General features: G+C 47.7%; 1 protein-coding gene across 5 annotated transcripts; it reads left to right on the forward strand.

The window, feature by feature from the left end:
* ZNF496 (zinc finger protein 496) lies at window positions 1–26,913 on the forward strand. 5 transcript variants are annotated; one of them, XM_075542143.1, is made up of 11 exons: window positions 1–146; window positions 256–501; window positions 1,403–1,633; window positions 3,194–3,311; window positions 3,614–4,040; window positions 4,397–4,580; window positions 8,041–8,117; window positions 17,703–17,835; window positions 18,450–18,557; window positions 19,447–19,542; window positions 23,784–26,913. In XM_075542143.1, exons 5-11 carry the CDS (start codon window positions 3,651–3,653, stop codon window positions 24,554–24,556), a joined length of 1,761 nt encoding a protein of 586 aa, XP_075398258.1. In that variant the 5' UTR covers window positions 1–146; window positions 256–501; window positions 1,403–1,633; window positions 3,194–3,311; window positions 3,614–3,650; the 3' UTR covers window positions 24,557–26,913. The 5 variants fall into 5 exon arrangements, with proteins under 5 accessions (XP_075398258.1, XP_075398260.1, XP_075398261.1 ...); XM_075542145.1 differs by lacking the exons at window positions 1–146; window positions 256–501 and adding an exon at window positions 1,030–1,233 and having other exon boundaries at window positions 23,787–26,913; XM_075542146.1 differs by lacking the exons at window positions 1–146; window positions 256–501 and adding an exon at window positions 1,030–1,233 and having other exon boundaries at window positions 3,661–4,040.

A 26,913-nucleotide genomic window follows, 5' to 3' on the forward strand; every position in this document is an offset into this window, starting at 1 on the left:
GCGTGGGGCAGGGATAGAAGAGATGAGGAAGTACCGTACTCTTCTGCATCCTGGGACTCACATCTGCTCATGGGCCTGAGACAAAATTTCTTCCACACTTCAGTCTGGAAAATTAGAGATGACCCCAGGAAGACTCCCCTGAACCTGTGAGTTACATCCAGCAAGGGGTGATGGCAAACAGCTCACCCACCACCCGCCTGGCGGCAGAGCCCCTGTTTCTTTGCGTTTAAATATCCGTAACCCTCCCTCCTTCAGGAAGGACCGTCGTGGGCCAGCAATCACAGCAGCTCCGCTTGCCGGCCCCCCAGGTTTCTCTGATGTTCGCGAGGGCCATGTTTGCACGGCCTTCCTTAAACTGCAAGCCCCTCGAGCGTAAAACGTTAGCCGTTTGTGCACGTCCAGAAAGACCCGGGCGGGAACGTGAGGCGGCCGTGTCCACTGTGGAAGAAGGTGGGGGCCGGGGAGAGGCTCGGCGTTTCCCGGCTCCCCGTGCCAGCCGCGGTAGGATGAGGTTTTCGGGAGGGACTGCAACTGGGGAGAGGGTTAGGCTTGCAGGGTGTGCGGTGGGTGGGCTGCGCGAGGGCGTCCCAGAATCCCAGAGGGGGATTAAAACCCGGGAATGCCGCCGCCGAGCCAGAGAAGGCACCTCCTTCCCCCGTGCGCCCATCAATTCCAGCATCCAACCATCGGCCCTCCCGGACGCCGACGCCCGAGCCCCGGGGAAGCGGAGCCGGGTGCAGCGCGGACAGCGCAGCACCGACAGTTACGCCGGCTCGGCCTTTGCAGAGGAGCCTGCCCGCGGGAAGAGCCTCCGGCGCCAGCCCTCCGGCGGACGGCCGTGCCCGGCCGGCGTGCGCGGTCCTCCGCGGTGCCCTCGGCCTCTCCCGCCCCCGTTGGCGCGCGACCCCCGGGCCCGGCGGGCGGGCGGGCGGCCGAGCGAGCGGACAAAGCCCCCGGGCCGGGCGCCGAGGCCAGCGGCGCGCGCGCGGGGCGGGGCGGGGCGCGCGGACGGCGGGCCCGGGCCGGGGGTGTCGGATGTCACCCCCCGCGCACACCTCGGCCGGGGGGCGGGGGAACGAACCACTGAGATGCGAAGACCTCCGCGGTCCTAGAGCGGTGCAGGAAGTGTCCCAGGGGAGGGAGCCGGCGGGCTCTGGCCTTTCCTTTCCTCCGCGTCCTGCGGGCTCCGGCGACGGCCAGGCCTGCGCGCCTCTGGCCCGGGGACGCGCCTCGGTGAGTGCGTCCGCGCGGGCCCCGCCACTTCCCCCGCGTCCCCGCGCCCGCGCCGGCCCGGCGCGCCCCCTTCCTGCGCCCGGGCCTCCGCCAGAGCCGCCCCAGCTCGGCGCGCTGGGTCGTGGGGTCTGCGGGCGGGGACCGAAGCCAGCACGATTTTGTTTTTCAGGCGCCTCCACTTCCTCTCGCCCTTTCCCTCCCCAACGGAGCGCTGGCTCTCTGGAGGCGCCCGAGAGGGACTTGTGGCCGCCTCGGGAAGGAGTGGGGCCCCCGGCGAGAAGCCGCCCGAAGGAGGACACCTGGGAGATCGAGCTGGAAGGATGAGGAGCTGCCACCGCGGACTTGCACCGCAGCAGGAGGGATCTGAGTTCGAAACTGGGAAGGAGTTCCAGGCTGTGAGGTAAATCCGTTTTCCCTTCACCGCGTGTGTGGTGTGTGTGTGTGTGTGTGTGTGTGTGTGTGTGTGTGTGTGTGTGTGTGTGTAAAAGACGGGGTGTGTGTGTAAAAGACGGTGTGTGTGTGTGTGTGTGTGTGTGTGTGTGTGTAAAAGACGGTGGGTGAGAGGGAGGGACATAAACGCTTTCTTCTTTCTTTGGCCTAAAATGCACTCCCCTTACCTTTCTGCTAATGCAGGGTCTGTCCCTCCTCTAAGAGCTGATTTAAACACACCCAGGCCAGGACCCCTCCCCCATTAACCTGAGTTCATTGAGTCTCCTACAGGCCAGGTGCAGGGTGACCAAAAGGTACAACAAGCTGTCTGGTTCCAGAGAAGGTCCGCAGAGCACGGGCAGCCGCACAGCGAGGACTGGAGTGCTGATGGGAGGGCATTGGGTTCCCTGAGGGTGGGGACCCACCTGAGTTGGGGTAGAAGGGCTGCTCTTTAGCAGATGTGGGGACCAGATTGGGCGCCAGACTAAGGGATGCAGCTGTAGGGTGAGCTGCTACTGTGCCCAGCCAGAGGCCCTTTGAGCCCTTTCACACACCGTGCGCTTTTTTTTCAGTTCGGAAAACAAGAGGGTCCAGAGACTAGGCATTTCTAACTGCCACTCAATGTTTTGTTACTCTTCTGCCCTTGCTCGTCTTCCTGTAAAAGGCAGTGAAGTGTGTCTCACCCCCACCATGAGACTGGGGAGGGAGTCAGTGTGAGAGGCTGGATATTAAGGTGCTGTGGGCACCAGGGGGCCTCGCACAGGTGTAGGCATAGAGGGGGTGTGTGTTTCCATTTGTCCTTGGTTCTCCTTGTATCTTGTGCACCCACCCGAGAAAGCTCACTCCCTTAAGTGGTTGCCCGCTGACTCTGAACCTTCTCTTGGGCCCACATAGCTTGTTCCTCAGACATCTTGTACCTGTAGTCTGGGCTGGTGACTGAGTGTCACAGGTAACGAACGACCTCTGTGGTTACCTCCTGTAGATTCACTAGGTCAACATGCCCAATACCCTCCCGTCTGTGTTAGGAGGTCTGGGGAACGCCTGTGTCCTGAGGTGTGAGTGTGGGTGTGGGCCATGATAGGCTGGGAGCTGGGATTTGAGGTGTGGCCAGAGCAGCTCACTCCATCTACCAAACAAAACACTTTGAAGATTGTGCAGTTGCCTTGAGCATGGTTGGGTGATGATGAGCGTTGAGAAAGATGTGGTGGCAAAGTTGAATGACGGAGCACCTTTCAATATCTGACAAAGTTTCCTATGAGACACTCAAATGAGTTGGACATCCAACTGGTCTGACAGTGGCATTTCTCTCGGGTAAGTGCAGTCTTAATGCTCTCATGTGGGCATCTTCTTGGCTGCCTGCTTGATTGGCCCTGTGTGCCAGTGCACGCTTCACTGGGGGCAGCCCATTCTGGCTATGGGTGTGCCCATCATTGAGCATGGCTGCCGGGTCCTCATCTTTCAGCAGGGTGGACTCTGAACCTTGATGTGCTTTCAAAGCTCTTCCCTGGTACATCTGCCCATGTCTTTTCAGCTCAGTTTGTACAGGTCTTCAGACCAAGAACAGTGACATCTGTCCCAAAGCCTCAAGATATCATCCTGCTCAGACACATCTCTCTTGGGTCCTCTGCAAGAGGACCTGACCATCGAAGGTACCAGAGAGCCTTAGTTAACGCCTCTCTCCTGCATGTAGCCCTGTCAGCCCTCTGGGATGCTCGGGATGCTTGGAAGGCCAGGCTCCTTGCCTTATTGCACTGGTCATCTACACAATGGCACTGTGATGGGTCTCGGAGGAGGGGATTCTCTCTATCTTTGTGTGTAAGGAACATTCATGCAAAAGGGTTTCTCCAAAGGGCTGATCTGTATGAGCTCTATCAGTTTTCCCATCAGTACCCCCAAAAAACAAATGCAGAGGACCAGAACATTGAAGCCAGCAATTTCTGTTTGGAAATAGGGTCGTCTTCTGCTGCTGACCCCCATCAAATCCCATCATGCCCACAGCCCTGTGTCCCCGAGTCTTGGCTCCGAAGGAAAGTGAGGAGCCCAAGAAAATGAGGAGCCCACCTGGAGAAAAACCTAGCCCCCAAGGAGAGCTCCCCAGTCCAGAGTCCTCCCGTCGCCTTTTCCGCCGTTTCCGCTACCAGGAGGCAGCAGGTCCTCGCGAGGCCCTGCACCGCCTCTGGGACCTGTGCCGAGGTTGGCTGCGGCCTGAGAGGCACACCAAGGAGCAGATCCTGGAACTTCTGGTGCTGGAGCAGTTTCTGGCCATCCTGCCCCGGGAGATTCAGAGCTGGGTGCGGGCCCAGGAGCCTGAGAATGGTGAGCAGGCTGTGGCCGCAGTGGAGACACTGGAGCGAGAGCCCGGGAGACCCTGGCAGTGGGTGAGTGGAGGGGGTTGTCTAGATTGGGCAGTGGGTCTGGGAGTAAGCATGCTCATGGGATTAACGGTTCCCTTCCCAGGCTGTGGAATTTTGTCTAAAACTATACCTACATTAGGTCCAGATGAGACCACTCCTTCTCCAGAAGGCAGGTTTCTTCCCCCAAGTGTCCTAATGTAGTGCCTGATTACATCTTCTCCCTTTGTAGCCCTATTCATAGCCTCTGCCCATCAGCTATAGGTCAGAGTCAACAAGCCCAGGGGAGGGAGGGAGAGAGCTTGCCCAGCGCTTGTAGGGCAGAGCCAGTCCAAAGTTACCCAAGGCCCACTCCACCTGAAAACTCTTTTCTGGGATTGTAGCTCAAGCACTGTGAAGACCCTGTGGTGATCGATGATGGGGATGGCCATGCAGATCAAGAGCAGGATCGACTACCCACAGAGCCCCAAGATGACCTTGCAAAGAGCCAGGAGGCCCATCCCATGCCCCTGGCAGAAAATCCAGGGTTCTCAAGCCAATCGCCAGGGCAGCTCAGCGGGGACCCAGGTACAGAGTCCATGGGAGTGTCGTGAGCTGTGGGCTAGGAAGCACCCAGCTCTCAGTGGAACCCTTGGGGGAGCAGCGGTGTTCTGGATGATGTCATGGAGGTAACAGTTTGGATCCCTAGTCTTGTATTTGAACCATGATCAAAATCTGCTCTTCACAGAGAGCACTGGAATCAGATGTCCTCCAGGAAGTTCTTTCTGTGAATAAGATCACTGTTGGGGGGCGGGGGGGGGTTGTTGGCCAGGAACATGCCTACTTGTCTCTTGGAGCCGCACTTTCCCCAGTGCTGCAAGCCCTGCCCACATTGTCAGCTAGGGAATGTACGGAAGCAAACATAACACACCAAATGCTTCCAAGAGGTGGTCTCTCCAGGGTAAAGGCCATGAGGTTTGAAGATTGATGCAAATTGCACTGGTTTTGAATCTTCTGAAGCGCCATGGTAATGTGATTGTTTTGTGTTGGGCTGCGATCTGCAAGGTTAACAGTTCAAAACCACCAGCCGCCTCACAGGAGAAAGACAGTTTCAGAAACACGGGGCAGTTCTACCTAGTCCATTCTGGTTGTTGTAAGTCAGCATCGACTTGATGGCACTGAGTTTTGTTTTATTTTGTTTTCTGGGGTTTTTTTTTCATCTTCTACAATCCTGGGCTTATTTAAAAACTCTTTAAGTCTTAGCCCCTAGTCATTCATATTGGTGTTTTGAGAATGACATGAGCTGAAATAAGAATAAGATGTAGCACTGAGCTATAAATTCTTTTCTTTTTTCCCTCTAGTACATACTTTTTAACAGTTAAAAAATGTTTTTAAACAGTTTTATTAGCATCTCATCTACATGCCATAAAATTCAATACTTCAGTCATAATCAAGAAGAGTTGTACAATCATCACCATATTCCATTCTAGAACATTTTCTTCCTGCTAGTCATTGTTATTCATGTATTTTTTTCTAATTGTGGCAAAAATACACACACCAGAACATTCTCCATTTCCACAACTTCTAGTTGTGTAATTCTGTGCCACTGATTATACCCTTCATGTTGTACAAGTGTTAATTATTCTGCCATTGACATAAACTCAATGTCCCCTACACAACAGCACTTTTCCTTCAGTACAAAGTTTTTAGTTGATATAGTTTTCATGGGGAGGTGGGTGCCTGCAGGTCACAGAAAGGCTGTGACATCTGTGAGTGATCAGAGTGAGCGTCCACATTTCACTGTAATTCTAGATTGGGGGGAGGGGTGGAAGAGTGTGTGGAGTCACCAGTTTATTCTTGTGACTCACTTCGCAATCATATTAATTTTTTAATATGTAAATTTTTACAAAGAAAGTACTTGTTACGTTTCTTTGTCTAACCTCTGTCCAAGTTAACTCAACTTGGACTTCAACTTCTTGTTTAAAAACCACGGTTTGCATAAGGGATGTAACCCATGCAAGTAGGAAAAGCGTCGGCAGGTATGAGTGGTCCATTCTGGGCGACACTGGATGGGCAGGCTGTGAGGGCCCACCGCGAGGCCAGGGGAAGTACTGGGGAAAGCCTGTCTGTGTAGTGGCCTAGTGCTGCTGTAAACCAAGCCAGCCACCACAAGAAAAGGCCATACGCCTTTTCATTGCCTTGAGCTCTAATAAATGGGCAAAGTAGACATGACAGGAATCAGATATAAAAAAAATTCTAATGCCATTATGATGGCTGTTATTTGAAGGAGCCACATAAAAACAGTAGAATTTCTAATCTGAAACATCTCCCACCTCCCGAAACTAACGAATAGACTACATTCTTAAGTGATTTCGTTTAAGGCCTGAAAGCTTGCCAAAGTGATCTGCTAAGTGTTCCGTGACGGGAGATGGGGTGGGACTACAGCTCAGCTTCCAGAAGGTAGTGAGGTGTCAGAGGGCATAATGAAAAGCCCCTCTCCCCAGCCTGCACTTTGAGTAGCAGAAGGAAGAGGTCACCTCTCGTGGCCCTCCCGGGCACGGCACTGCCAGCTGTGCCAGCTCCTGGGCCCAGCCTCTTGCTCCAGATAGCTTCACTGGCACCTGTTGCTTCCTAAGGGCTTTGCTCCTGCTACAGAAAGGTCAGGGATACGGACATCTCTCAGTTTGGGCACCAGTGTGACACCCGTCCTTGGAATTTGCTCTAAGCAGAGACATTAGAGTGCAGCTTTCCAACTTTTCTTCTTTGAAAGGCAGGGCTGATTCTCACATGGATGTACTGGAAGCCTGTGTGGCGGAGCTGCTGTCCAAGCAAGCCACCATTGCCCAATGGGAGAGAGATCACAGAGCACGGCAGCGGCTCGGCATGCCCTTAGGAGAGTGTTCGGGAGCTAAAAATAAAGTGGGTGAGATGGTCCCACAGCCATACTCTGTCAAGTGTTGTGTGTTGGGACTTAGGGTGCTAAACCAAATGATTTTCCAGATGTCCTAATAATGATATCAGTCTCTTTTTTTCCTATTTGTGTTGCCTTTTTTTAACAGTTTCGTTGGCATATAATTCACAAATCCTAAATTCAATAGTTCAGTCCTCTTAAGACTTGTACAATTATCACCACCATCAATTTTAAAATAGTTTCTATGTATCAGCCTTTTGTGGAGTTTTGCGATACAGAAACTCATATGCCACTGACAACATTTCACACTAACCCTCTCTGACAGCAACCCTCTGACCTCAAGGCCATAGTTCTGAAGTTTTTTTAAAAAATTTAACCGTTTTATTGGGGGTTCATACAACTCATATCACAATCCATACCTACATCAATTGTATAAAGCACAGTTGTACATTCATTGCCTTCATCAGTCTCAAAACATTTGCTCTCCACACAAGCCCCTGGCATCCGCTCCTCATTTTTCCCCTCCCCGCTCCTCCTTCCCTCATGAACCCTTGATAATTTACAAATTATTATTTTGTCATATCCATAGTTTTGAATTCTATAACCCTCGCATTGCAGATGGTAAAGTAGTTCCCTGGGCCTGCAGATAGTCACATAGCTAATTAGGGGCAAAGCCAATTTGACCTGGGTATTCTCTTTTCAAGCGTCACTGCATGGCGGAAACCGTTAGTGCTTGACTCTCGGCTGGCAGTTAGCAGCCCAGAGGTCCTTCAGAAGACAAGCCTGGTGACCATCTGCGTCAGAAGGTTCACGTCTGACTGGGCTCCATGGATAGCAACTGACAACAGCGACAATTCAGGAGCTCATTCCTTACAAAAGCCTGCTCTGCTTTCTCTGAAAGACCAGTAACTCTTGTGGTTGTGAAATGCTTTTCACCTGCATTATCTCAGAATCCTCATTTTATAGGTGAGAAAAGACGTAGGGGTTTTGGAGTGGTCCGAGAAATGGCGGCTGTTGGCTCATTGCGTGTGAGTCCCTTCACCCAACAAAACTGAACTGCCAAGGATCCTGCAGGGGTAGAGAGGTGCCACGGCAAGGCCTCACCCCCTTGGAACAACTTTTTCCCATCTCTTTCAGATTCCCAAGACCTTTCCGTTCTTCAAGAAGAGAGTATGAGTGACGCACAGCAGGTGACCAGCTTCCAGCTGCCTCAGGTGAGCACATTCTGCAAGAGCCCTGGAAAACCCCGTGTTTGTCTTTGCCTAAACCCTCATACCTCCCTACAGAGCATCTTTCCCAGGAGCCTGGCCCAGCTTGCACTTGGTCGCTTGATCACACAGGTTGTCCAGCCTCAGCCGAGGAAAATGAAAGGATGTGTGCTTTTGAGATACCCCCTCCTTCCTTTCTAATCCATACTTCTACCTCTTCGGCTTTGGGCAAAGAAAATCACTGGAGAAAGCAAATGCCCACATCCGGTTTTACAGCTCAGGAGGCCCTCTGGACCAGCATCTTCGCAGCCCACAGATCTTGCAAAAATGGAAACTTCTTCATTCTTCTAATTTCACGATTACTTTCTAGTGAGAATGCTATTTCAGAAATGTTAGGGGAAATAATTTCACTGTCACATACACTACTAGTGGAATTTTGAAAATTTCCTTAGCATTTTTGCTGTTTACTTTTCAGCTGGGGGGGATGGTGAGCTGCTACTTGCAGGTGCTCTCACTCACCTGCTTCTAGGTGCTGCCTTTGCCCCGACTTTCTCCGGCACGCCCCAGGCCTGTTTCTCCTGAACACAGTCCACTGCCTGGTCCAAGCCATATCTCCCCCCACTACAAAACGAACTTCATGGTGGCATGGATTTTTGTTCATTGTTCTACTCAACAGACAAGATGAACTTGAAGCATAGGAGACACTTTAAAACCAAGCTCAGAGAATTAGGAAAAGGAACTGTTTGCTGGTAGCCCATGGTTTCACAGGACGTTAAACCTGGGGAGCTGGGTAGGATTAGGCATGAGAAGGAATCAGCTGGATTTATGAGGTGGGAGGCGGCGTCTTGTTCCCTGCCTTCATTTCCAAGAGAAAACCAGCACACACCCATGCACGTGTGTTTCAGCGTCTACAGTGCGTGGTGTGTGCTGTGATTGTTCTGTGGTGATTACTGAACCCTAATGTCTGAAGGACAGAAGCACTTGTTTTTCTTAATAAAAAGTAAGACCTTTAACCAGTACAACATGCAAGGGGATGCTGAAATTCTAGTTGTGTGTCAGGTTTGGTCTTCAGTCTTTCAGCTCCCTGGTAAATGCCCTGCCCATAGGGAGTACATCCTATCCCTGTGGGTTCCCCAGACTTGGACTCTTTACAGAAGGGATTGTAACTTGGTGTAGAACTGCCACCAGTGCTCCTCAGAGAGTACATACATTGTAATGAATTAATGCCATTTTGTCCTGCTGCTGCTGCAGTTTCTGCCCAATACATAAAAAGTTGTCCTCGAGAAGATTTTTTAAATTTAAGTTTATTTTTAAATTAGTTCTTCTATTTTAAGTAAGTGAAGATTCACACAGCTGTAAGAAATATTCCACAAAGATCTCTTGCCCTCTTTATGTAGTTTTCCTCAAGGGCACCATCTTGTAAAATTAATACAATGTCACAACCGAGATTTTGGCATTGATAGTCCAGACATGGCACATACTTGCTTCACCAGAAGCTCCTCCTTACCCTTTTGTACCCACACCCACGTCTCCTCCCCCAATCCTTGGTCCTTATGTCTGACAAGCATCAATCTGTTCTCCATGATGTTGTCATTTCAAGAATGTTAGATGAAAGAACCGTACGGCATGTATCTTCTTGTGTCGTCAGTTAACCATTCACCCAAGGGCATCTGGGTTGTTCACAGTTTGCAGGCATTTATGAATAAACTTGCTATAAACATTTCTGTAAAGGTTTCTGTGTGAACATAAGTCTCATTTATCTGAGAGAAATTTCCAGAGTGCAATTGTTGGATGATATGGTGAACACATCATTTTGTAAGAAGCACCTACTATGTATACTCGTGTATAAGCCGTTTTTTTCAACACATTTTTATGCAGTTTTTGTGGTAAAATTCGGTGCCTCGGCTGATGATAGGATCAGCTTATACTTGAGTATATATGGTACATCCTTTTCTAAAGTGGCTGTGCCATACATTCGTTGTACAATTCTCACATAGATGAATGAGTCTCAATGTCTGCATCACGATTTTTTATTAACTTTTTTTAAAATTTTTATGTTAGCCATTTTGGTAGCCGAACAGTGATGGCTAATGGTGTGGAGCATTGTTTGTGGGTTGATTTGTCATCTGTGTACCCACTTTGATTATCTATTTCTTCATGTCTTATGAACGAAGAATATCCATTATTTGTACTTTTTCCAAAGAAAGATGACCCCGCAGATGCTCAAACTATAGAACAATATCACTGAGACCATGTGCAAGGAAATTTTTCAAAAGATCATCCAACAACGGTTGCAGAAGTACATTGGCAGGGAGGTAGCAGAGGTTTGGGCCCAATTCAGAACAGGACTTAGAAGAAGGAACAACATTGTTGATGTCAGATGGATCTAGGCTTAAGGGAGAATACCAAGATGTTTACTTGTGTGTCATTGACTATACCAGAACATTCACCTATGTGCAGTCTAACAAACTGTGGATGACCTTGAGAAGAATGGGAATTCCAGAACACTTCATTGTGCTCATGTGGAACTTGTACATGACAGGCAGCTATGTGAACAGAAAAGGAAATGCTACATGATTTAAAATCAGGAAAGGTGAATCTCAGACCTGTATCCTCTTACGTAATTATTCAATTTGTGTACTATGCAAATCATCCAGAGAAGCTGGGTTATATGAAGAAGCATGTGGCTTCAGGATTAGAAGAAGGCTGATTAACCTGGAATATGTAGATGACACAACCTGGCTTGGTAAAAGGGAGGGGAGCTTAAAGCACTTGCTGAAGATTAGTGATCGCAGCTTCAGCATGGATGTGGACAATGTAAAGACCAAAGTCCTCGCAACTGGACTACCAGGTAGCATGAGAAATGGAGAAAATGTTGGAATTGTCAAGGATTTCATCTTTCTTGGTTCCATAATAAATGCAATCTAGAGATCAAAAGACATTGCGTTAGGTAAATCTGCTACACGAGACCTCTTGAGAGTAGTAGAAAGAGCCAGGGTGTTCTTTTGAAGACGTAAACTGCACCTGCGCAAAGCCGCGGTATTTTCATGTGCCTAGTTTGCATAGGAAAGTTGGACATTGAATAAGGAAGACCGAACATGCATCTGCATTTGAATTGTGCCGATGACTATTGAAAGTGCCATAGAGTGCTATGCTAAAAGGACAAACTGATCTGTCTTTGAAGGAGTACAGCCAGCCAGCTCCTTAGAAGCAAGGGTGGCCAGGCTTCATCGTACGTACTTTGGACATGTCCGGAAAGACCAGCCCCTGGAAACGGACATCATGCTTGGTACAGTGGGGATGCACTGAGAAAAAGGAAGCCTGTCAATGAAATGGATTGATAAGAGCGGATTCAACAGTGGGCTTAGGCATAGGAATGATTGTGAGGGTGGTGCAGGGGGGCAATTCAGAACTGACGATGGCGCTTGACATCAGCTCTCCCCTTGTACAGAGTGGCTGTACCATTGTGCATTTCCAGCAGTAATAGATAATGAATTCTTAATCTGCATCACTGTATTTTATTAGCCTTTTTTTGTTTTTAATGGCCATTTTGATAGTCGAGCAGTGATGCTTTATTATGGTTTAAATTAGCATTTACCTGATGACTAATAGTTGTGAGCATTGTGGGGTCATTTGCCACTTATGTATGTACTTTGATGAAATATTTCTTCATGGATTTTGTGAACACTGTTGGGACATTTGACCTTTTTATTGTTAAACTTAAGAATTGTTTTCATAGTCTAGCTACCTATTTCTTGTTATGGTTTGCAGATATTTCTCTGTACTCCGTAAATGATCCTCTTAAAAGAGTCTCCAACAGAACAAAAGTTTTAGATTTAGATTTTGTCCACTTTGGTACTTTTTCCTTTTAAGGATCATGCTTTTGAGGTCAAGTCCAACAGCTCATTGTTTATTCCTAGGTACTTAGATGTTGTCTGGGTTTTCTTAAAATATTATATTTTATATTTAAGTCTTATTTAAATACAGACCCTCAGGCCCCCATCTCAGACCTCTGGATCAGATTTTACATTTTAACAAGATGCTCAAATGAGTCCAGTGTACAGGTGAATTTGAGAAACCTTATTCTAAACCCCTGTTCAACTTTCAAATTTTTGAAGTATTTTATTTGTTCAATTTTTTTATTTGGCATTAATTTCAAACTTGGAGAAAACTGGAAGAATAGTATAGGCCTTCCCTAACTTTCAGAGCCCCAGTATTCATCCCAGTATTAATTTTTAGGTGACTTATGACATGACAATTTTATGCATAATCATGCAATAATTTTGTTTTAAAATAACATTATTTTTAATTTTCTTCAAAACAATTGAAAATTGTCTCTACCATTATATGTGTGTGTGTAGATATATATGTTTTTGAGCTTCAGTGTTTGCTTCAGAAGCTGGACACCTATGTTAAGTGCGAGATTTTCTCGGTAGCACAAAGGTTGACCGCTCAATTAAGAGCCCAACATGGTATTAGGCCCCACCTAGCGTTGCTTCAGAACGCAGGGCTGGCAGTCTGCTTCTACAAGATCACAGCTGAAAACCTCCTGGAGCCAAGTGCTGCTCCGCACATGAGGGTCGCCATTTGTAATCATCAACATGACAGCAACCAACAGCGGGTTTATTTATTTATTTTATGCTTTTTTTTCTTAACAGTTTCATTAGCACTTCATCCACATATCAAACAATTCAATAATTTAATCATATAAACAAGGGTTATATAATTGTCACCATTCAAATGTAGAACACTTTCTTTTTACTTGTACTTACTGTTGTTCGTGTAATTTTTTTCTAATAGTGGCAAAAATCTACACAACAAAATATTCCCAAGTCCACAACTTCTACAGGTCTAAGTCAGTGTCACTGATTATGCGCTTCATGTTGTTCAACTATTATTGATAAGCTTTCCAAATCATTCCTTTATCATTACCATAAACTCGATGCCCCTAAGCAACAACTCTTTGTCCTTTCCCATGCTAACCATTGGTCAAGTTTGGTTTCTTTTTTCTGTTTCTTTTAGTTGTTTCCTTGATAGAGTATTCACATACCATACACTTCCCTGGTTAAATCGCTTTTAAGAAGACATGTATGTACATCATCACAATCACTTCCAGTGCTCACTGCCCCCTCCCAACAACAGTGTTAAATGCAAACTTTTAGATGATTTTTTAAAAACCGTTTTATTGGGACATAATCCACATATCATACAATTCAACTTTCAGTCCTATCGGGAAGAGAGGAGAGGTACGATGATCGCTACAGTCAATTTTCGGACATTGTTTTCTTTCTTGTACTTCTTGTTATTTTCCCATTTCCTCTCAACCCCACCCCACCCCCACCCCAACCCCCCAAGGAACCGTTAATCCAGTTACTAGCTTCAAAGATTCGCCCATCCTGGATTTCATATACCAAAAAGCTAACAACAATGACAAAATTGAGAACAACTTCAGTCAAAAAGAAAGCAGAAATATTAAGAACTAGAACAACTTTTGAAAGGGTCAAAAGGGAGATCCAATGATAAGGTGTTAAATTTTAACCTAGCTATGTCTCATCACCCACTTTCCAGCGCACACTGCCTGAAGCCCGGCTAGTCACACCCCTGGCCGAATTCACACGTTTCCCCTTCACTTTTTATTTAACTGATAAAGAATTTAAAGGGGGATCAAATAAGATATTACTTTTTAATGTAACTGTCTATATCTTTGCCTGCTACCAAGACTGTTCACGTCCCTTTTCAGTGGTCAGAGGAATTCACAGGAGGCGTAATGTGTGTGTGTGCCCTGCTTTGGGATTCTGGCCTTCCACTGTCATCTGTAGCCTTCTGCTAGCCAGCTGTTCCCAATTTAATTTGATACCATTCCTTCCTTTTAATTTGGATTATGTTATTCACCTTTCTCGAATCACACGGGCTGGTGGTGTGCTTCCACGTGGACTTAGACGGTTTTTAACAAATGTATACACTCATACAATTACTACCTCAATTAAGATTACGAACATCTCCTTCACCCGTGTAGTTCCATTGTATTCCTTTGCAGTTGAAGCCCTATCCCCAGCCACAGGCAATGACTGGCCTCCTTGTAAGTCACTGATTCATGCAGTCTGTGGGTTTTGCGTCTGGCAGGCTTCTCTAGCTCAGCACAGGGACTCGAGTTTCCTTAATGTTGTAACACTAGTTCCTCGCTAATGCTGAGTAGTATGTTATTGTACATGGGGGATCACAATTTGTGCCCATTGGTTGACATCCCTATTCTAGTTTTATCAATGAAGCTTCTATGGACCAAGTGTCATTGTGGACATACACCTTTATGTCTCTTGGGTAATTACGTAGGCGAGACGTTGCTAGCCAGTAAGTACCGAGATGAGAAGTTGCTGTTTGCTACAGAGACTGCTTTTGTACTCCCTGCAGCAGTGAATGAGAGTTCCAGATGCCGTACATCTTTACCAACTCCGTGCACTGTCTGATTTGTTTTTTTCTTTTCTTACGATTAAAATCTCTATCTCGTGTGTGTGTGTGTGTGTGTGTGTGTGTGTGTGTGTGTGTGTGTGTGTCCAGGTATACATGCACACGAAGCTCTGGGGCTGTCGGGGTCACCTGTGGGACTGCTAACCATAATAGGTATGTGTCATGCAGGTTGGGGTGGCACCGTCTGTTGAAGAAAATATGCTTTCCCTGTGAAGTGGATTTGGCATCATGCTAATAGTCGACCTTCGATCTGTGCCCCTTTATTTCTGGAGTCTCACTTTTGCTCCTTAGGTGCAAGTACCATGCTGCTTTGCTCACTATAGGTTCATTGTAAGTTTTAAAACCTCAAATGTCCGAGTCCTTCTGCTATGTTCTTCTTTTTCAAGACTGTTTTGGCTAATTTTTATTCTTTCCTTACTTCCACCAATTTGAGGTTTCATTTTTTTCTTCAGATTCTTCAGGATGTAAGGTTATTGATTTGAAATTCTTTATTAAAATGGAGGTGTTTAGAGCTAGACATTTCCCAGAGTACTGTCCACGCTATGCAAATTTTGGTGTATTGTGATTTTATTTTCATGTTGTGCTTTTGTTTTTAATATTCATTGTGATTTTCCCCCTTTGAGCCATTGCTTATTTAAAATTGTTTTTTTCAAGTTCCACATATTTGTGGATTTTCAATTTTCTTTCGGTCATTAATTTACAGCTTTGTTCCATTTTGGCTGAAGAAGATAGTTTGCACAATTTATATCTTTTTAAATTTATTGATATGATACTTGTTTTGTGATCCACCACAAGGTCTTTCCTGGAAAAATCTGTGTCCTTGAGGAAGATGTGTATTCTGCTCCTACTGAATAGAGGATAGTATTGTTCGACTTTTTTGATCTATCTAGATGTCCTATCTATTACTGGAACTGATGTTTTGAAGAGTATTTGCGTTCCAGTTTGTCAGCGTTTGCTTCGTTTATTTTGAGGCTCTATTAGTTGCATCGGCTTTTAGAGTTGTTATATCTTATGAGCTGGCCCTCCTATTATAAGATGTTCTTTACCTTTTGTGACCGTTTATTTTACTTAAAGTCTGTTAGGGGAGGTTTGTGTGTGTTATTAGTATATATGAATTTTCGCTCTCTTTTGGTTACTTTTTACATAGAATAATTTTTTCCCACCCTTTTACACTTAGCCAAACATACACTGACCCCTGAAATCAGTTAATCTGTGGTGAAAGCTCAGGTCTTCCTCAGTTATTTCTGATTGTACGTACTTCCCCTGGCATGTGTGTGGCTTTCAAAAATTCCCCTTTTCACACACGTACTTTTGAACGCACTGATTTCCCACAGAAACTACCCAGCTTTCCTCCTCGAACTTACCTGCTATTGTTCCAACTGTAACCTGTTGTCCCAGGTATCTGCACCTTGTGTGCTTACCTTGCAGTGTTGGGAGCATTGTCAGCTGCTGCTTCTGGCCGGACTAAGTTGTGAGTCCATTGACACAGCAGCAGATACTGTGCGTCAGACCTTCAGGTAGCCGCTAGACAGGTTCAAGTAGACATACACCGTGACTTGAAAAATAAGTTCTGTTTTGCTCCACTGGGGACCAGGAACAAGGACCCTACACTGGGAATACAGGCTGCTGTTGAGCCTAGGAGAGGGGGTGGAGCAAGGACACAAAAGCTTTTGTCTTAAATTTGGCTTTTTCTTCATTTGCCATCACTTGGCTATTGAAGACCTTGGTGTTTTCCAGAATCCTGGCAAAGTTGGCTCTAACAGTTTACATTTACTTCTCAATACTTTTTGTTGGGTGGCGAATTAGAGCTAGAGACTTCACCATTTTACCTTAGATGTGTTTTTTTAGGATTGGGAGGTGTGTATGTGGGTGTGCAAGGGTACTAGAGGAAATTACTTGCAAATCCTTCCTAACCCTGTCCACCGGACATCTTGTTCCTATCCCCTCCATGCCTGGGGCATGCCCCACGAGGACCATGCGGCAGTGCCAGTGTTATTCCAGAGGCCTGCACGTTTAAAAACGTATTTGTCACGCTTTTTTCTTTCCCTTGCAGATAATGCTTTTATACACATCGGATTCTTAACTTGCCTTTCTTTTTCCACAATTCTATTTTGGGGCCCTTTTCAATGAACTATTTGAGGAATTACTTTCTTTTTATGGTGTAACATCGTCATTTAAGGTACCATGGTGGTGCATTAGACCTCTGACCACAAGGTCAGTGGTTCAAAACCGTTAGCTGCTCGTTAGGAGAAAGATGTGACAACCTGTCCCTGGAAAGATTTACAGCTGTGGGAAACCTATCAGCATCAACTCGATGGCAGTGGGTTTGGGGTTTGGGCCCATCTTTTTTTTTTAATTAAAAAAAAATTGGGGGGGGGGTCCATCATTTTTAACTTGAAGAGTATTTTTGAGACATTGTCATAATCCAAGGTTCAAGATGTACTCCTTAGCATAAGTAACACCTGCTTCCTCGTGAGATCACTTGATACTACAGGTTTCTAGGAACCCTGGCATTCTTATACACATGGTGGCACTGCAGACACACTTGTGCACAGGTGTTTTTCTTTACAACCCCTTGGAGGAATTTCCCTTCGGTGCAGAAAGAACCTTCTAAGGCTGCAGAATTGCATAGGTTATTATCTGTAGGATGTTTCATACATAGTGTACTTAATTAGATCTTTGCTGTGGGCACAGAGGGGTTTGTTTTATTTAGTTCTGGTTTTTTAATCTTAAAACTCTTGGCACTAATGCTTCAATGAAGAAACTCGTATGACCTGCATGTACATCTGCAAGTAAATGCTGGAAGTAGACTGTTGGTCTCGGGATAAGCACATTGGCGATTTCCCCATGTGGAGTTGCGTGGGTGTGCGGCACTTTTGGGAGGGCCCGTTTCTCTACATCTGTGGCCGCCAGCAGGCATCCACCATTCGTCGGATCCTTCCACATGAGATGGTACAAGGTGGTTCTCCTGGATAGATCCGTTTGCTTTCTCCTCCCCTCCTCCCATGGCACACGCTGCTGGAAGCTGTGCTCCCAGCTCCATGTCGACCCCACTCCTTTGTCTGGAGCACCCTCTCCAGCCATCACTGCACTGAGGAATGCCTGTTGTTTCTCCTTTGCTTTCAGAATCGGGTTTCTCCATTCAAGGACATGATCTTCTGCTTCTCTGAAGAGGACTGGTCTCTTCTGGATCCAGCCCAAACTGGCTTCTATGGAGAATTCATTATAGGGGAGGATTGTGGGGTCTCACTACCTCCAAGTAAGAGTTAACTCCCCCTCACCCAGACCAGGGAGCTGGGGGTGGGAGGGCCTCTCTCTGTCTGAGGGTCTCCACCCTTCCAAGTTGAAGATCAGTTCCCAAGATCAGAGAATGGTGGGGGTGGGGGGGATTGCAGGAGCTGGGACAGGGTGTCAGTGTGCTCCTTGGATAGTGGGGTAACCTTGCTCTCCCCGCACCCAAGACCAGGAACCTGAGTGTCCCTTCTCCAGCTGTTGTCCTCCCGTGCTAATGGAGAAGATCAGGGCCTGACAGTCCATGGGCACTTTGTGGATTGGCCACAGCCTACTGTCTTCCCCACCTGATTGGGTCAGGCTTGCCTGCACACAGAGCCAAATGGGAGATGTGTTCCTCGCATCCATTTGTCCGAGAGAGACACCCCATGCTCACTGCAGCCCCTCCTGTCTTGCTTCACCCTTCTCAGTTTTCTCTGGTCCAGCTTGACACTTGTTTGCCATGACCTGTGGTATCTGCCTCCACCTTCTCTCTGCTGGACCTGATGGGAAGTTGCTGTACTCAGTCCACCCTAGGTGCCTATGAGAGGAGACTATTGATACATGTGTGGTCGCCCCTGTTCTCCCCCTTTCTGTGAGCAGATGACCCAGCCGCCCAGCCCAGTCTCTTCCAGGGGGAGGAGAATGAGCCCCGAGTTCCAGAGCTTCAGGACCTCCAAGGGAAAGACTTGCCCCAAGTGTCCTACCTGGGTGAGTTGGTGAACAGTGGTGGGAGCTAGAGTGGGGCATGGTGTCGGCTTTGGTGGAGGCAGGCCCGCTCCCTGCTCTCCCTAACAGAGAGGCCTTCAAACCAACTGAGCTTTATCATGATGGAACATGTCTTACCTTAACCTTGACTCCTAGCAGAAGGAATGTGAGGGCCTCATTTTGCCAGGGGTGGGGATTTTACTCTCTCGACCAGGGACTAGGAGATAATGGGGATACCTTTTCTCACCTAGCTCTGGCTAAGGATCCAGTGATTCCTGCATGAGTGAAACACAAATGTGGCAAAGGGCTTGCCTCCCCCACACTCTGGGCACCTCTTCTTGCACCCATCACACAGCAGGTGCTGCTGGGAGGTGCTGGAGCTTGCCTGGCCCCACATTGCTCAGCCCCCCCAGACCCAGGCCTCACCGCAGACATTCTTGTGTGTGCAGCCATCATAGCAGTACCTTGAAATCCTTGCACCTTCGTAGGAAATAGCTTTGTGTGCACAGGTCCGCAGCGCGCCCGTGCCTCTTGCCATTTGGGCACCTGAAGCTGGAATGCGGTGGACCGGGTTTGGGCACACTCTCCGTGACCTTGAAGGAAAGTGCAGCCTGGAGCCCCTCTAGTACATTAGCCTCTGCCCAGGAGGCACAGGTGGTGAGATTAACAGGCATGGCAAAACCGAGATGTACGCAGGTTTCCGGCTGCAGAGCCGTTCATTCATCTTGTGAGCTTACTCACTCAACACACTCCACTGAGTGATGGGCTGCCAGGCCCTGCGAGCACCATGCCTCTTTTCAAATCACTGCCTAGGCTTCATGATGACGGTTCCCCTGGGTAATGCTGTCACAGTTCAGGACAGATCATTTCCTCATTTCCCCCCTCTGAAAAGACTTTCAGACTCTCCAGCCGTTCCAGGTAGAAGAAAGAAGGAAAACTGAGCTGCAGGCCTGCCAGCAAGGAGCGCTTTATCAAAGCACCACCACAGGTACCTTGAGGGAGTGAGGTGGGGGTGGGGGTGGGGTGAGGGTGGTAGAACATTAACTCTAAAGAGTCTACAAACCCTTAGTAAGCTCTTGTCTGTTGACAATATCAACAATGACAGTTTCTTTTGTTAGGCTCTCTCTCCCAACCATTAGCACAAGATCAAAGACCTTTCCCTCTTTGCCTTTCCTCTGAACCTTGAGGCAGAATACTATTTGCTGTATACTGGGTATATTTTCTTCTTTCCCCTGAGCAAGGAAGGTCAGATTCCTAGGACTAAGTTAAAGAATTCCTGGAATGCCAAATTGAAAGGGAATTTGAGAGTGAATATTCCATTACTGTCCCCAGGGAGTGGCTACCTTTTCAATTCGCATCTTCTTGGCATCTTGCCACCTCCAGAGGCAAAAACAGACCAAACAAAATTGCAGCCCTGCTTCTGAATTTCTCCTCTGAGTGACTCAGGACTCTACTTCTCATTTGATTGAACTCACTGTGTCATTGGTTCTAGACAGCTTCTGTGGCCCGACAGCGTCCTTGTCGCTTTCACTGGTGCCTTTTGGAGGCAAGATTTGTGAGTTATTTCCACCTGGCACTGTGCACTCCCCTCGCTGTGGGTGCTCCCCTGGCGAAATGGGTGGACAAGGAATGGCACAGTGTAGTAAGCTGCCTACAGAAGGGTGAACTTCCGAGTGCTGCCCCTGTAAGCCTGAATTCACTCTTGGGTCCTAAAACATTCCTTCTGCATAGCAGTAGTCATTCTTATTTAGCCAGCTCTGAGTTTGTATGAATTCTTGGTGACAGGAATTGTTTTAAATCCTCTGACTGCTGACTGTCTGTGGCCTGCCTTCTGGACCTTCAGCCTATTTGTGGAAGGGAGTGCTCATGGACAAAGGGACGTTTTCAGCTCAGTTCCCCTTTACTGAGTCTGCTCCAAAGTGGCAAGAAGCTAAAATCTACCTGAAGAAAAATAAATGATGAGGCCAGGAGAGCAGTCTTTTTTTCTTTGTCTTTCATCTATTTTGCGGCTGCCAAATTGCCTTCCAGAAATGCCTTTTCACGAGCCCACACTCACAGCATGTGAGATGCCTGCTTCTCCACATCTGTGTTCGTAGATGTTTCCCGCCTGTGCAGTTGGTGCCTAGCTGATGAGGGTATTGTATCATCTGCCTCGGGGATCGAACCTCTTCTTGTGTTCCATTGTGCTTTCCCTATGAACTGCCTGTTAATAATCTTTCCTTTTTATTTCATCTGATTTTCTCCCTTCAAAATTATTAAGCTCTGTTTTTGCCCCCAGCACCACACTAGGGGAAGCACTTCACAGGGCTTCATGCCTTGCATTCTGTGTCAACTATGTGACAAGGTGCTATTCAGTGTCCATTTTGCATGGGGCAACTGAGGCTCAGCGCTCTAGTGGCTTGTCCAAGGCCACACATTTACAGGTTGTAAGGGGCAGAGCCAGGATTTGAACCCAGGAGGTCGGCCCTGAAATCCTTGTTATTTTCCACCCCTTCATATTATGGACGTGTTTTTATTTTTTCTAAAACTGATGTCTAGAAACTCTCAGTTATTCATTGTTACCCTTCCCGTCTAGCTTTGCATGTAATTTCCCCATTTTCAAAATGCTCTCCATGTGCCTTTCAGCACCCAAATGTTTAACTCAGTCATCGTCTCCATTTTGGTTTGTGTCTTTCCTAAGAAAGTCTACCTGAAGCTAGAAGATTGTGTATTTTTGTTTGTTTTGCTTTCACATTGAGTGTTTGACCCTTTCCCGTGGCCCCAAGCCTTGCTTCTCTCCTCAGTGTCGTGAACATAGGAGGAGCTAATCATCCCCAGCCCAGAGGGTGCACTTTTGGGGCTTTAGCCTCCAGCCTGGCCTTGAGCCATTGCTCTTGTCTGTAGGCAGCAGTCCAGCCCGTCGCTAGTGGCTTGTTCCTGCTAGGAGATGGCAGAGCACAGTCACAGGCTCTGTTAACCTCCCTGGTTGGGCTCAATTGTCTCAAGATCTTGGATGACTCTTTCTCTTATCTTCAAACATTTTTCTGTAAAACAAGGATAGTCCTGCAGAAAAGGCTAGGTTCAGGCAGAGCCAAGGGTGCAGGTGGGCAGGCGGGGACCCCGAGCACGCACCTCCTGGCTGTCCATGTTCAGTAGGATCACCTGCCCTGCGTTGTCTCCTGTGGCTGCTGGCAGACACAGCCAGGCTGCAAAACCAGACACTAGAGGGGGTGGGTTGGGGTGCTGTGAGGTTCTTGGGAACCAGGCCAACCACTGGCTCAGCTCCAGTGCCCACACACCATGGGCATTCAATAAACATTTGTGGAATTAGTTTTTTAAAAACCGAAAAAACAAGGATAGCCATTACAGCTGCATTTTACAGAGTTATTGTTGAGCCTTAAATAATTTAGTAATATTTGTAAAAGCACAAACAGCATCAGTGTGACATATTTTCCGTCTGTGATGTTTTAGGTATACCTCTCATATACCTTGCCTCGTCAAGGACTGCCTCATATTGTTGTGTTGATGGTACACAGCAGCATGATTGTTGCTTTATCCCTCCCTCACATTATCCCTATCCTCCCCACCCCCAAAAAACCACAGTGCGTCTGATCTTCCCAGCCCTCTCATCTCTCGCCCTGCCCTCTGGATTGCTGTGTTGCCCGGGGCCAGTCAGTGCACGCGCTCCATTTCTCCGCCCAGCCTGAAATCTTGCTTCCGTAATCACGCCCCGACTCACCCTGTGACTAGCTAATGCTTCACAGAGCAAGACCTTTCAGCCCTATTTTGTCTGAGTCTTGAGGCCAAGATCTTTTAAAATTGAAAAGTGTGTGTTGGTCTTGAGCTGCACCGAAACCTCAGTGCCCCTCCTCCTTTGCCACCTGTGCCTTCTCTGTGGTACTCTTTTTCGCACGGCACAAACAAGGTGCATTGAGCAAGCTGCTTTGTTTTGTTTTGTTTAATTGTTTTTTTAGGGCCTCATACAACTCTTATCACAATCCATACATATATCAATTGTGCAAAGCACATCTGTACATTCTTTGCCCTCATCATTCTCGAAACATCGAGCAAGCTGCTTTGTAAGTGGGAGTTGCCCTCAGTAACCCGCCTAAGCTCCACAGTCCAAAACATCTGCGTCCACAGGCCCGTTGGCGGCTATTGGTGGGCATCAGGTGTGCGGAGAGATCTTGATGGATGCAGCCAGGGACCATTGAACGTCTTTGGGCCAGAGTCCTGCTTCTACTCAGTGACCTTGGGCACGTTGCCTTGGCTTGCTTCTGAGTGCAATGCAGCAGATAACTTGTCAGAGCAGAGAGGGCTGTGCAGCTGACAAGGTTTGCCCGGTTCCTGGAGAGTGGATGCGTTCAGCCCGTAGTAACTGGCGCCTTTGTGGAACTGTTTATACAATAAGCCCTCCTGCTCCCCCAAGTCCAGGGGCCTTGGTGGTGCAGTGGATCAATCAGTATAACAAGATTGGTGATTCTTGTTGGCCTTCAGCTCCATGGGCTCTCCCATAAAGATTTACAGCCTCAGAAGCCCTAACCAGAACAGTAGTTCTACTATGTTTGTAAGGTCCCAATGAATTGCCATCAACCACACTGCAATGAGCTTGCTTTTTTCTCTCTCCCAAGACAAGGACCCCTGGTAGCAGGTTTAGCCTTAGGCTGACTGCAAGGTTGATGGTTCAAGTCCACCAGACTATCTGTCAGCTTCCTTAAAGATATGCGGTGTCAGAAATTCAGTTCTGTTCTGTCCTATTAGGGCCACTATGGATTGGCCTTGACTCAATGACAGTGGACTGAATTGGGTTTTTCTCTGCAAGTTCTTTCATGGGAAAAACCAGAATTCTTGCTAAGCTTGGTCAAATAAACTATTGATAAGTTACATGCAATTCACCAGGCCTTTAAACACTTAAATACAGATGCAGCACTTGATGGGGTTTCAGTGACAAGAACAAAGGCGTGGGTTGGGGCTTCAGAAAAGGCGGCAGGGAAGAGGGAGAAGAAAGGTAGATCAGGTGACCACTCCAGCCCTTGGAAGGGCTGCTTCTCAGTCCAGACCAGGGTCCTCTCTGAACTTCTTTAAATGTTTGATCTGCAAAACATTTACATTTCACTCTCTCCTCCTGGAGAGTATTCTAAGGATGGAGATTTCTAGACCCCAAGCCAAGTCTACTCGGTAGGATCTCAGGGGTGGGTGGGGTGGTTGCCTGGTCTGGCACCTCAGATCTCAGTGCTGATTTTCCTTTAGCAGGTGGCGGTGTGCTGTCCCCGGAGAATGGTCTCGATGAGGAGGTATCCATTGAGATTGTCCTGTCCAGCTCAGGCGAAGAGGAGTCCCAGCACAGCCCATACTGCCCTGACGAGCTGCAGGATGCCGCAGAGAAGCAGCATGTCCTCCCCACCACGCACAGGAGCAGCTCCGTGGGCTTCACAGGGATGGGGGATGAGGTGCAGGCCTCCTCCAAGAAGTCCTATGTCTGCCCCAACTGTGGGAAGATCTTCCGCTGGAGAGTCAACTTCATCAGGCACCTTCGGAGTCGCAAGGAACAGGAGCAATCGCACGAATGCTCCGTCTGCGGAGAGGTGTTCAGCGACAGTGAGGACCTGGACGGGCACCTGGAAACCCACGAGGCCCAGAAACCTTACACTTGCAAAGTCTGCGGGAAGAGCTTCCGCCTCAACTCGCACCTACTTTCCCACATGCGGATACACCTGCAGCCAGACGGACTTGAGCCCACGGAGGAGAAAGAGCCAGGGCCGTCGGAACAAAAGGGCAGCAGCCCCAACTCCCTGCTGGAAAAGAACAAGGGCAAGCTGAGCTTCAAGTGCTGTGACTGTGGGAAGGCTTTCCAGCGACACGATCACCTGGCCCGGCACAAGAGCAGCATCCACACTAAGGACAAGGCCAGAACCTTTCAGTGTCGCTATTGCGTCAAACGTTTCCTGCAAAATTACGACCTCATCCGCCACGAGCGGTTGCACATGAAGAGGCGCTCTAAGCAGGCTTTGAACTCCTACTGATTCTTCCCTCTTATTCCTCCTTTGGTGCATCCCCTCCCTGTCTGCCCTGCTCCAGACAGCACATCCCACTCACTAACCGTGGTACTGAATAGCCCCTTGCCCCCACGACACACCTCCCCAAGGATGGAGATCACCTCATGCCCTTTGCTCTCAGGTCGTGTCCACCTTTTGCCTGATGCCGCCACAGTCTCCCAGGTAATGAGAGAGTAGCCGGCTGAGTATGTGTTCTGCCTCCGGTGCCAAAAAGCACGGAAGGCATGTCACCATCAGCTTCACTGACAAAGTGGCTGAACAAGCCCAGTATTAACTATCAATCTTACAGCTCCCGTCCAGTGCACAGAGCTAGTGGGGTGAACTGGGCAGGCCCCCTTCATAGTGAGCTCCCCTGCCATGCCAATCCCCCACCCCTGATGCCTGGCCTTTGCCAGCTAACTCGTGATACACTACCTCCCATCATCCTTTGAGTCCCCCAGATCCTGAGGTTCTGAGGGTGGCTATAAGTTTGTATCTGACATTGAAACGCTGTCTGCTGGGTAGTGGGTTAGAAAGAAGACAGTAATTAATGCAGAGGAGAGACTTGAAGGAGACAGGGCGAGGAGAGCAGTGTCATCTGTAGTCTAAGCTCCAGAATGAAATTGATCCCTTTGTGCCCTGTGTGCACCACCCCACCCAGACACCCCCAAAGACCTCACAGTTACCAGGTGACCCATGTGGCAGGCAGGCCTTAGTTGTGGGCACTAGAGCCTCTTGCAGAATAGAAACCATAGGGACCTTGTGATTTGTCCTGACAGCCAGTTCGTAGGGATCATGAGGTCCTCAAGGATGAAGCCCACATTTTAAACTTTATGTAGCACACCTTCCCCAAAATGCCTTTTATCTGAAACCCACCTCTACACCCTACCCCCACCCCCGAAATATAAACAGCTCACTGCCACTGAGTCCATACTGACTCATAGTGACCCTGGCGGACAGAGTAGCAAGAACAGCCCCTTTGGATTTCTGAGGCTGGGAATCATTTGGGAGTAGACTTTGCTGTTAGCAGCCCAGTGTGTAACTCACCACACGACCACGTCTCCTGAATCCCACAGCCCTTGGTAAATGTTTAGGGAATGGGAATCAAGCTGTGCTGTCGTCCTTTAAAGGTACTTAAGATCCTCCATTTCCTTTCCCTCTGTCCTAAGAATCAGCTAATGCTGAGGCGGGTCTTTGGTCAGGATGAGCTGAGCAGATCTCCCCAAAGAGGAGAATATTCCATGGGAGTCATATTTTACTTACCTGGGTAGTAACCACCTGCTACATAGTCTGTTACTGTTCGCCCCGATTCATAGTCAATAACTTTGGTTATCCCATGACTACTTTGGAACCCTGGATTGTAGCTCTTATATCTGCTTGCAGGGCCTTATGTCCTCTGCACAAATGAATTTTTTTGTTGTTTTTGAGAATATGCACAGCAAAACACCAATGAATTGTTTCCACGTTGACAGTCTAGTGACACAGATTGCATTTAGGTTGGGCAACCATCCTCACCCTTATTTTCTAAGTTGTTCCTCCCCAGTTGACATGAACTTAGCCCTCCCTGAAGTTCCTATCCACTCCTTACGGCTACTGTCCCTTGATCCCACAGAGCTCGCTCTTAAAGAGAACAGTGCTTCAGCTCTGCATGGACGAATCACAAACATTAGCCTCTAAAATTCAGAACTTAAAGTTGTGGACTGGGAATGACCATTTACAATGAAATTTTAAGCAGTCATGCCACCTCGTTCAAGACATTGCCTTCCTGTTTCCTAGGGGAGTTCCTGTTGGATGGAAATGTCAAGTGCTTGACAGCTACTAGCTGGAAGGTTAGTGGTTCTAACCCATCCAAAAGCACCGTGGAAGATAGGCCTTGTCTGCTTCCAAAAGGGAACAGTTTGGAAAACCCTTTGGAGCACAGTACAGTGCATACCTGGGGTCACCTTGCGTTAGAATGGGCTCCATGGCAAGTGACAGTTCCTGAGAGTGGATCTACCGAACTAGGCTCAGGGATGAAAAACCATCGGGATTGTAGCATGGGTCGCTGTAACTGGATTTGAAAGCCAGTAACAAAGCAAGGATTTTTGTATTATTTGTGTATCAAATCTTTTCCATGAACAGTAAAGATAGGAAGTGGAGTGTGAGGTGGTCTTTGACTCTGTGTCATCCACAGATTTTTACAACTAAAATTCCCAGAAGCCCCTGCCCTAACCCTAATGAAGGAGTTTTATAAATATACTTGCTGTTGTGTATTTGTGCCTATATACACAGAAACAGTAAATGCAATAAAACCATTGGTCAGTCTTTAAACATGAAATAAACTATTGGGGTGCTGAGTTTCTAAA

The sequence above is a fragment of the Tenrec ecaudatus genome, chromosome 2, assembly GCF_050624435.1.
Source record: "Tenrec ecaudatus isolate mTenEca1 chromosome 2, mTenEca1.hap1, whole genome shotgun sequence".
NCBI lineage: Eukaryota > Metazoa > Chordata > Mammalia > Afrosoricida > Tenrecidae > Tenrec > Tenrec ecaudatus.